The sequence below is a fragment of the Helicoverpa armigera genome, chromosome 24, assembly GCF_030705265.1.
Source record: "Helicoverpa armigera isolate CAAS_96S chromosome 24, ASM3070526v1, whole genome shotgun sequence".
NCBI lineage: Eukaryota > Metazoa > Arthropoda > Insecta > Lepidoptera > Noctuidae > Helicoverpa > Helicoverpa armigera.
In genome coordinates this window covers 3,764,970-3,777,256 of record NC_087143.1, presented here as the reverse complement: position 1 = coordinate 3,777,256, position 12,287 = coordinate 3,764,970, and the positions used below count along the sequence as shown (strand labels likewise).

The window sequence follows — 12,287 nt, the reverse complement described above, 5'->3', positions numbered from 1 at the left end:
ACAGTACTACCACAGTTCTATATTTAAACCCTATCTATTGTTACAGCTACATCGCTAGTAACGTACGCGGGAGAGCGTTACGACTTCATATTGGAAGCCAACAATGAGATAGACAACTACTGGATAAGATATCGCGGCCTTATGGATTGTGACGAAGTGTGAGTAGCTTTTTGCCTCTTTTATTGAGTATTGTGTTTCAAAAAGTATGTTATATAACCTACGCATTATTTTTGACAATGGTAGAGTGGAAGATAGATCATAGAAATAAGTAAAAGTCTGAAATAGTGCCATCAGTATTCAGTATCAGGGCACACTCATGTCGGGTGTAAATAAACGTTTGTGTTCGTGTAACAAAGGTGATCTTTTATCTACTTAAGACATACTTTTTAAACACAAAATGTATGTGAAATATTTCGTTTTTTCTTCGATCCCTTTAAGTCGCCCTTTTTTACTAGAAAAAATATGTGAGATATTTAGTTTTTTTTCCATCCCTGAAAGGCGCTTCGTCCATTTTGGAAAATACCAAGCAGTCAATATTTTCAAAACAGCATGGAATCTGTCACTACTTCATATACCTACGCCCCATTCTAATGAAATCATGTTTGACCACAGATTCACAAAGGCGAAGCAGGTCGGTGTCCTACACTACGAAGGCGCCATGGATCTGGAACCGCCCGGTGACCCGACATGGGAGGAGCTGCATAATGAGGGATTGGTAAGTTTATATAACGATCCAACAGTTCTAACACGTCATAGTAGCAGAGATAAGATAAGAGCTTCCTCTCTCCTAACCCACTTATTTTGCTGTGCCCGACAGGGTCCTTGTGGACTATTTATAAGTACTACCACCTAAAATACATGTGGAAAGCAAAAAAAGTATTGAGTATTGAGATACTACTGCTAATGTACTTTAAAAATTATACAAAAAGATCCTTGTTCTTGTGAGAGGAGGCCGGTGCCCAGCAGTGGGACGATAAAAAAGGCTGTAACAACAACAAACAGATCTAATATTTCAATGTTCATGGCATTCCAAATAGCCAACGTACTACTGCTGACGTAACCTGTAAATTTTAACATTAGGTACACAGAGGATCAATCATTGCAAGAGGCGTGAGGCAAATGTCGTTTACTTTTGTGCAATTTAGGTTTCAACCATAACTGATCTTAATGTAAAATACAAAGCATAAAAACAGCTAAAAGAAAGATCTTAACATCAATAATCTAATTGTCAATATTTGTATTGAAGACCAAAACTCAAACAATTCAACTGCTAAGTTTCTGCCCTCACTCCTAAACAAAAACACAGAAACAAAACACATAGGTAATACTACCTACACAAAAAGGTAAATACCTTCCCAAAAAGGGACACATTACTCGAACCCTTCATTTAACACCTGAACTACCCTCCCATGCAAATATTTAAATAATAAATTCCTTAAGAGCCATATCATTGCATATTCAACAACTTCCAAGGTCACTTACGCTATACAGAGTGTTAGTGTGAACACCGTTATCCTTGAAACCATAGGTAGTTGACTTGATTATAATTTTATTTATCTGAATTTAAAAATACATGAACGTTTCTTTCATAAAAAATTTTTTAATAAGTTTTTTTTTAATAACCTGTGATGCAACTTCCCTTCATACTTTTAATGGCTTAGGACAGGCAAAAATACCTACTACTGTAGCTTGACGAGTGAAAATGTAAGTTATTTTTTTTGCCTTCATTTAAGTTAATTTACGTTATACATAAGTGAAACCAAACCTCTGGTTTCAAAGATAACGGTGTTCACACTAACACCCTGTATAAGTGACCTTGGAACTTGGTGAATATGTGCTTTAACTATATAAAAGTGTTGAGGGTACACTTTCTATACATCGATGTTTGCTCCCAAAAGTATCGTAAAAAGTTAAGGATAGTGGGGTCTACCTACTTTATCTTGATATGACAGCTTCCTCGGTTATCAAAGATTCGCATAATAAAGCTATATTTATAGCCATCTGTTTTGTGGTTCGGATACTTGTTTAGGGGATCCAAGTTTTTATGGCGAATTGAATAGGGGAGTGTATCTACTGGCTTTCTTGTTTTTTTTTTCTTTTATGGCATTTTTTGGTTATAATATATAGGGGTAGCGGCTTGTTGTAAAAATTTAGGGTGTCAATGTTTTAAGTAAGTAATAGAGAGCAAAATAAAATCTCAAATTAGTGGTAGTCAAGCGTTGTTAAACTTTAAGATTTTTATGTTCAGAAAACTCAAATAAGTATTTAGTGGTGAAGTTTATTGCGAAAAATATAAAGTTTTTATTTCTAACTATTACTGTACCGTAAAAACATAAAAATGATTATAATTTCCAAGAACGAAAGACAACATTAAAATAATTATTATTTCGAAGTGTTAACCCTAAATTTCACGCTCTTACCCAACCCGTATTATCTCATTCATTAACCTTTTCCAAGGTCAGAGTTTTTGTCGAGTTTTGTTCAAAGTTTCAAAAGAAATAGAACACAGACGAAAGTTTGTAATTAATTGTGGTAACTTGTCATTTTAACCCGAAGTGGAAGAGATTTAATATGACCTTGGAAAAATATAAAATGACCTTGAAGGAAATACATATATTTGAAAGATAATAAAATGTATGTCAATTCCGGCTAGACTTTGTAGTGAAAATCGACAAAGCATTTTCAACCCGACCCGGGAATCAAACCTAATACCCCCGTTTATTGAATTATTTTGTTTTCCACTACAAAAACAAATAACACCGTAACAATAATTTTACTATTTATCAAAGCAGTCAACTGTTAATTATTAAACTGGATTATTCCATCTTGGAGTCCCATCCCTCGATCTAATACCACAGAATCGCAGAAATGTAAGACGAAATTCTAACATCGATTGTAAGACGAATATTCGGACCGACTTGCATCTTCTCCAAGTCTAAGATATTCTCCAAATAGCTCTGTAACGGGTAGGTTTAGCAAAACGCATTCTGAAATTGTATACAGATCGACTCTTCGGGAATCATATTTCAGTGGAATGCTGACTGAATTATAGAGTGCATATATACAGACAAACTCACACACCTACTCACATAAAGGTACCTACACTAAAATGTTATTAAGTAGTATTTAAGTATAAGTTGAAGAAGTTCAACACTTTGTCTCTAGACTGTAAAATATACCATTAAACAACAAACTGTATAATATACGAATGCTAATAAAGACTTGAGTTTGGAGTATCGAGTGTATAGTATCTCTAGTTTCCTTCTATGTAATTGAATCCTATCTTTTGTTATCATTTATCAGAGCTACCTCAATAATGAGTCAGCGTGACTTCTTATGCAGGGAAGAGAGAATAATGACCATGCTTGCTCGAGTCATAATTTATATCATATTAACTTGCTAGTCTGTAGGTTCTTAGGATTTTTGGTTTAACGTTAATCAATAGCATCAGGCATATATATACTTGTGTAGACATATTTTTTTGAAGTCTCGTTTTATTTGGCAGAAAAAATGTTCATACGAAGAAAAATACAAAATTATTAATTTGTTACTTAACTTTCATGACCATAACAGACTGTTATCCATATTCCACACCTTCATACTTACTGCACAAAACAAACCCAAAAGCACAAGAAATCCTAACAAGGGTAATGACAATAAGAAATATCAGAGCCAACACAACCATTTCTAACTAAAGACCATATTCCCAGTCTCATAGCAGCTCCGTTTAAACGTAGATGTCAGTGTGCTCATTAGTAAGCGTGCATATTCCTGATATTTTGAAATTCCGGCCGGAATTCCCGTTTGCACGGCGTGACTACCGGCTGTCAACCGCAACGGTTTGCTAAAACTGATTTTCACTGCGACTGTTAAAGTGACGACGTGTTATAATCTCCTTTGTCTTATGGCATGCATGGGATTTGAATAAAGGCTCTGTGCTCTGTGTTTGGATTTCGGTTTGACAATGACATTCCAGTTTTGAAGAGTTGATCTTCATTTGTTTTGAAAAAAGTTTAGGTATTGTAGGAGCGTTGATTTTTACCTCAGAAATCAATTGATACTAATTCCAACAAGGCGAGAAGTGAGGGATAATATTACGCGGGATTTTAGACTCAATTTTATGAACAATTAATTTATCTATGGTTGATTTATTTTAAGGCTCCTTTGTTATTTTAATTCAATTTTACTAAGTCATTTTCGAAGAAGATGAAGGTTAAATGCCACTTTATAAATTACTTATATGCCAAAGCTGCAAGATTAGTCTACCAAAATCACTCTCAGTAACAAGCTTTTCGCCAATGTTTACTTACCCGATAAAATCCCACCCAAGAAAAATGCCTCACACAATTTCTTACCCTTCCCAACCCACAATCAATTTCGGCACACCAGCTCCTAATGCTAGAAAAAACTATAAGATTATTCCCTTATCTGTACAACGAGGATATTAGGCAGGTCACAAAATCAAATAGTCTGCAGATGCGGTAAAATTATCCCTTCGTCGTAACGACGGAGTTGGCATACTGCCAGATAGATACCATCTCGAAGGCTTTGCATGGAACGATTAGAATAATGTACTGGTTCCTAGTAAAATATGCTGGAGTTACTATCTGAGTTCTTTGGAAGATCGATTGCGGTAATGCGTTTGGCCTGGATTCTTCGTTGAGAAATGTTTTTGGTTAGGCTAAGTCAGAATTATTGTGTGGGCTACGAGTAATTTAAATTAATGGTATGCTTTGGAAGTTCTGGAGATTAATGAGAAGGTTTACAAATATTATGGTTGTTTTTGCTTTTTCTTGCATTGGTTTGATGTAGCTTGCTAAGTCATCTCAATAGACTAAAGAACTTACAAATATCATTTCAATTTGTTGAGCAATTTTACTATAAATATAAGTTTATATTAATTGGCATTTCCCACAAGCTGTATCGCAAGGATCCTCTCAAAAACTTAATATCGTTCTAATACCCTAACATTATGATCAATACCGTCTGATACGGACTAAGCTACATTGCTATGGTACTATAAAAGTGGAGTACATCGTGAACGTAGCATTAACCTCGTTCAGTTCTAGTTGGGTAAGCTTCTTAGTGAATGTCGCTGGAGTATTACGAGTGCGGAAGATTTTTCAGTGGTGTAGGTATTTTTAGGTGGTTTCTGATGTCTACTTGAAAATTAATGGAGTAAGGAATGAAAAGTTTTTCGATAGTGATGAGTTACTTCTATTTGGAACCGTTTAACTAGTTTGTGACTTTCCAAAAGAACCTTTTGAAAGAAAATTTTGAATTTAATTTTTTCCCTTGCTTATTACTTATTCAGTTTGTAGCACAGAGTAAAATGACTACCTAGTGCATTATTGGTTAATTGGAAAGCGACTTATAATCGAATGACTATTTATCGTTACACTTTCATACACCTTGTCAGGAATTATAACTAGGCAAATTATTATTCCGATGTTTTACTCAAACCTTAGAAGATTTTCTAGTTCTAGTTTCTCAGGCCAACTTGCCAAAACTAACCGATCAATTTCTTCCACAGCAACTAAACGCCCTGAACAAAGGTGAGGAAGATGAAGAAACCATTAGCGTGGCCGAGATGCGCTCTCTGGAGGGCTACGACGATAGTCTTAAGGAAGTGGCTGATTACCAATTCTACGTGGCTTATGACTTCTATGCGAAGAATAATTCCCACTTTCATAGGTCACCTTATTATGGATATTACCAGGGTGAGTTTGAATAACGTTCTTCTGGACTTTAGAAAATGAGTTTGTGTGGTACTCGAAAATCGCAAAACTGATTTATACGAAAGATCAAGATATAGCTAAAGTTTTGAGGAAAAGAAGCCAGAAAGAAAATTTGTATTTACAATCAAAAGAGAACAGCTAGATAAAGACAATGAAAAAGAGAAGAGAAAAGATACATAATTACAATTAACAGTTGAAAACTTGAACAAAACATGATTGATATAATAATGTGCTTTAAAAGGCTAAATTAAACCAACAATAATTCATTAATAGTAACACTTCTATTAATAGCTTTCATTTAACACGTCAAGGTGTTGCTAATTAACTGTATTTGTACAAATGACGAATTAAATAGACCAAATTCAATTCCAAGAACTGAGAATATAAATTCAATTTTGCTAGGTTTTGTCAACGAAGGGAAATGATAGCATTTACAAATAATATAACTTTTGTTAACGCACTGAGATTATAGTATATAGAGTTTTTTTTTTGTTAAAATAGCACTAAGATATCAATTTTCTATATACCTACATAGGTGAATCACCTCAATGATGATTCGAGATTTTTAAAATAACATCTTATTTCTTTTCACAGTCCCAAAGAAAGAAAATCGTCTATACACACCACAGCTGAACCACATCAGTATGAAGCTGCCCTCAAGTCCTCTCCTCACCGCCAGACCATCAACGGACAATTTCTGCAACTCTTCAAGCATTGACGAAGCTTGTACTGAAGGCTACTGCGAATGTTCACACGTCTTAGCAGTCAAGCTCAACTCAGTAGTCGAAATCATTATCGTTGATGAAGGAGTGACTTTTGATGCTAACCATCCCTTCCATTTACATGGACATAGCTTCAGAGTAGTTGGACTCCGAAGACTAGCTAAGGATATAACTATAGATGAAATCAAAGCGTACGACAAAGCTGGTCTGCTTAAAAGGAATTTAAAGAATGCTCCAATCAAGGATACGGTAACAGTACCCGATGGTGGTTATACAGTTATCAGGTTCAAAGCGGATAATCCTGGATACTGGCTTTTCCACTGTCATATAGAATTCCACGTTGAAATTGGAATGGCTTTGGTATTCAAGGTTGGTGAACACAAAGATATGGCTCCGATACCTAGAGATTTTCCAACGTGTGGTAGCTATTTACCAGACAATATGTTGGAACATGCTACTACAGAGAAACCAAAGAGTGATGATGTAATTTCTATATCACATTGGTGGCCTGTAGTGTTTATTAACAATAGTACATCATCTAGTACTAATGTTCAAGCTTCTGTATTAGCGATATTATTTACTAAATTGATAGCATCATTAAATTGGTTATCGTAGTCTAATTTTAAGAGTTAATAATCTAGATTGTTGATGTGAATAGTCCAATTGCAATTTTCCTAAGAATTTGTATGCGGTAACTATTGGAACATGTACTTACTTGATTTTTATTTATTTCTTGTAAAGTGTTAGTTTAGGTATTTCTTTGACATGATGACGACATAGCTGATAAAACTGTTGATGTAGTAAAGCGATAAAAATAATATTTTTGTCAAAAATTGCTTTTTTATAATATTATGTCATGTCTCAGCCACTGTTATGTTAGTGAAGTTGATTTTATTTACTATGCCAACGTTTTTGTCTTGCCCCGTTCAAATCTGAACGTACTGTCTTCAAAAGTAGGCTTTCTTTTATGTTTCGCAGCAGTCGGACAAAAAAGGTATACGAGTATAAAATAAGATATTTTGTTTTAAAATTTGAATTTAATATTGTTCTTCCATTCCCAGTGAAAATTTGAATAATCTAATATAATTACTATCACACTAGCGGCTTTTTGTCGCGCGTAATAAAACCATGTGTATCAAGCAATGTCGGTCGGAAAATCCGCTGGTGTGAAAATGCTGTCATCATTCTAAACAAAATCAACCTTTTGTTTATACGATTCTTCTTTTGTTTTTAGAAGTTCCTGTCAAAATAAAGTTGTCTGTGTTATTTCTGTGCTATAACCTATTTCTGTATTATCGAATAGTACTTATTATTGTTCATCATTTTACTCTGCTTCGTCGCAATTATTAATACTTACAACAGGAGATTATTTTAAGTCTGTGATTGGTTTTAAACGAATCGACCAAAAAGTAGTATTGAAACATTTTCAAAAAATGTTTAGGTTTGTTTTGTCGTTGACGATATGTGATATTATTTAGTTTTCATAATTAATGTTAATGTAATTTTTATTTTAAGTATTTTATAATGGAAAAATAAGTACACTTACCAACTGCATATTGTTGTTTCATTTATTATTTTTCGTTTAGTAGGTACAACAACCAGATATAACAATTCGATTCAATTTTACCCATGACCTGCTATGCCATAATATATTGAATAGCTGAAAATGAAAATGTTCACCATTATAATTATGTTAAACTAGCCGTTTTCCCGCGGTTTCACCCGCGTCCCGTGGTAACTACTGCCCGTACCGGGATAAAATATGTATAGCCTATGTTACTCGTAGATAATGTAGCTTTCGAATGGTGAAAGAATTTTAAAAAACGGTCCAGTAGTTTTTGAGCCTATTCATTACAACCAAACAAACAAACAAACAAACAAAGTTTTACTCTTTATAATATGAGTATTTTTAAGAACCAGAAGCAGGTTTATTTAACAAGAAAATAACAAGAAATAGTTTTAACATGAAAATCAACTATGATTGAACAAAAGTATTCAAAAGCGCGGCAAAATCGTCTCCCCGTCAAACTATAACACGTCTTGTCACAATGACGTTCGAAAATGGAATCCTCCAAGCAGAGATACACGACTGAATGGTGGGGTGTCGATGGTCGCTCGTCTCTGCTGCCCTTTATGTAACCACTGGCAGCTAACACGGCCTCTCCTGACGTCCTCGGCAGGATCTGGCTGAGCCTGGTTGTGTCTCGGAACACCTGCACATTCAATAAGCGAGTTGGACCTGGCTCAATTTCGTCATAATTGAATCTCGATTGGTTAACGTGGTCGTCATCGTTTTTGTGGACACATGAAACTTTCAGAATAAACATTATTCGAGGTATTACAAACCTCAAACAAAGAACTAATTCATTTAAACAATGTAAAATAAATAACATCAACTTTAAATCAAATAACAGGTACAAAATTAATAACAGAACACTGGTATACCACCCAGCGACTCGAAAATTAATAACATCAACTTTAAATCAAATAATTGGTACAAAATAAATAACAAAACACTGGTATACCACCCAGTGACTCGCCGACATAAGCTCAAAAGTTTGTATATCGCATAAGATTTCCGCACCGTAGGCATAGGCTCCAAAAGTTTGCATACCACCCAGTGACTAGCCGGCATAGGCTCAAAAGTTTGCATACCGCGCAAGGTTTCCGCACCGTAGGCATAGGCTCAAAAGTTTGCATACCTCCCAGTGACTCGCTGGCATAGGCTCAAAAGTTTGCATACCGCGCAAGGTTTCCACACTGTAGGCATAGGCTCAAAAGTTTGCATACCTCCCAGTGACTCGCCGGCATAGGCTCAAAAGTTTGCATACCGCGCAAGGTTTCCGCACTGTAGGCATAGGCTCCAAAAGTTTGCATACCTCCCAGTGACTCGCCGGCATAGGCTCAAAAGTTTGCATACCGCGCAAGATTTCCACACCGTAGGCATAGGCTCAAAAGTTTGCATACCTCCCAGTGACTCATACACGTACACACATACAACATATAAAGAAATCATGTAAATTATTCAATATCAATCATGTAATTATTAACTTGGTACCGTGTATAAGGCTTCCACACTGTAGGCATAGGCTCCAAAGTTTGCATACCTCCCAGTGTTTACTCATACACGTACACACATACAACATATAAAGAAATCATGTCAATTATTCAATATCAATCCGTGTATAGATCATGTAAATTATTAAATATCAATCATGTAATTATTAACTTGGTACCGTGTATCAGGCTGAAGCATATATCATAAGAAAAATGTAAGAAGGAATAAAATTCACTTTTACTTGTTAGTTATACCGTGGGTGCAAGCGTGCACTCAAGCGCCCCCGGGCAAAGGTCTATAGAAAAATGTTATTAAGAACAAAATACTTCAAACTTTACACGAATATAGATAAAATTCAGTGCATCGTGAATGACAGAATCTGTGAAACAACGTGATATATAATCCAACATGGATTATCGCAACAATACCACCTCAATCAGTGGCCCAACACATCAGTACCACTAGCGTGCTCTCAACTTTCAATAAGGCTGAGCAGACCACAGCGTCCACTCGACTCGGCAGCAACTCCACCACCAGAGTCGTCTTCTTTCAATTCCACATTGACCAGCGACCGGCAGCGCCGGCTCAGCAGCGTTTGTGCCGCAACCAGCAGCACCGGCTCAGCAGCGCTCGTGCCGCAACCAGCAGCACCGGCTCAGCAGCGTTTGTGCCGCAACCAGCAGCACCGGCTCAGCAGCGCTCGTGCCGCGACCAGCAGCACCGGCTCAGCAGCGCTCGTGCCGCGACCAGCAGCACCGGCTCAGCAGCGCTCGTGCCGCGACCAGCAGCACCGGCTCAGCAGCGCTCGTGCCGCGACCAGCAGCACCGGCTCAGCAGCGCTCGTGCCGCGACCAGCAGCACCGGCTCAGCAGCGCTCGTGCCGCCACCAGCAGCACCGGCTCAGCAGCGCTCGTGCCGCGACCACCAGCACCGGCTCAGCAGCGCTCGTGCCGCGACCACCAGCACCGGCTCAGCAGCGCTCGTGCCGCGACCAGCAGCACCGGCTCAGCAGCGCTCGTGCCACGACCAGCAGCACCCACACAGCGGCGCTGGTGCTAAGACCAGCCGCACCGGTACAACAGCGCTGGTTTGCTGCGGCACCGCCGTTACATATTTTTGTGTACAACTCTGTGAACAAGCACTCACGACATACATTTCGCTCGGCCACTTCTGACCATCAAAATCTGGAAAGCTTTTCGCTTTTAAAGAAATCAATTCTAGGCATAACCATGACAAACAAACTCAACTTTGGAACTATGTCTCAGAAATAGCGTCAGTACTAATCATGTGTCAGCAACACTCAAAACACAACCATCATTACGTTTTGGTAAATTACGTGTAACTTCACTTCATATTTTGCTACACAGTAAACACATGAGTGACAATACCAATGGTTGGTACATTATAACATATTTTTCCTCTTAATAGAGCTAAGAGCATAATAACTTCCAATGTGGAATCAAAATGCCATATGAAAAATAAAACAGATCACCTGACCTCAATGCATGATATACACTGGCTATCATTACTGGAGTATGCCAAACGAGATACTGGCAGTTGGCACCCTATACAGCATGCAAAGCTCGTGCAGCAGCACAGCACCCGAGGCGCTTGAAGTGTCACAGCACTTGTAGTATGTCAATTGGCACAACACCTGCAGCGCTTACACCATCACCTCGCATAGTTCTCACAATAGTGATCTCATAATGTTTCCTGGCTTAGGCTTATCCTCAATACCTGTAGTCAAAAGACAAGCAAGTAAGCATCTGGCTAAAGCAAACAAACATTCAATTGAAAGACTCATGCATTGTCATGTTACAGATTTGAACTTTTGTTGACATCACCAATTAATGCACCCAAATTACATAATCAGTAAAATTAAATAATAACCAAGGTAGGTAAACAGACTTTCAATTTATAAAATGCAAATTACGCCATTGCCTTCCATTGGGATCTTAGATATTGGTTGTATCCCTTTCTTGAGCTCTCCAGGCCTTCGAAGGCCACAACTACAACGGCATAACACCCACTGTACCAAAGAGTTTACACAGTCTCTTTTCAGTCATCTCAATGCCATCAGACAGGCCAATGGGTCTTTTCCAAGTCACCCTGATATCCATCATAAATACTGCACAACTCAATAGAATCAAAAGTAGAAACAGATAAATAATTCAAACTAACAAATCTAGAGGCTGATGCACAATTTGAACTATTCCACTTTGGTGTAAGAAAAATGAGTAAGTCAATATCAAAACAGTGTGCAGTTATATCTCAACAGCTGTAAACTTTTATATTTCTGTGTACTTGTTGAAACTCTTAAGCAGAAAGATTAGAAATAAACATTACTGAGCTCATTTACATAATAAGCCTGTTAGTTATTCAATTTCATGGGACAAAAACATTTCAAATGCAAACAAAAGATGCACATTATTATTTCAGCTTGTATAACACTTTGTTCAAGCTTTAAAACATTTATCTAAACTTTTGTATTAAAAATCAACCCGTTGGTCATTAGCGGTGGCACCTGAGAATCTAACTCAAGTTCTCATACACTTTCAGTATGTTTTTAACCAATAAGCCACCAAGATGGATTACAAGTCATGTATGGCATAAAGGCTAAATAAAACTGGATTTATCTCACCATTTACATACAGGTACATTACAGGATACCTCTCATAATATCTCGAGCATAGTGGGAGCAAGGCATGTTGTTCACAGACACCAGAGCAACAAATAAGCAGAAACTCATTCCACCCGAAGCACACAACA

At 37.2% G+C, this 12,287-nt stretch overlaps 1 protein-coding gene across 5 annotated transcripts in view; it reads left to right on the top strand.

Annotated features, from left to right (window-relative positions):
• Window positions 1-8,014, top strand: part of LOC110379296 (uncharacterized) — a 103,065-nt gene extending 95,051 nt beyond the window's left edge. For all 5 annotated transcript variants that reach the window (XM_049850278.2, XM_049850279.2, XM_064041046.1 and 2 more), the window contains exons 8-11: window positions 47-158; window positions 613-715; window positions 5,534-5,720; window positions 6,333-8,014. In XM_049850278.2, the coding sequence (XP_049706235.2) occupies window positions 47-158; window positions 613-715; window positions 5,534-5,720; window positions 6,333-7,075 (1,145 nt within the window). In that variant the 3' untranslated portion in view covers window positions 7,076-8,014. The remainder of the gene's footprint in view (window positions 1-46; window positions 159-612; window positions 716-5,533; window positions 5,721-6,332) is intronic.
• Window positions 8,015-12,287: the final 4,273 nt, after the last annotated feature.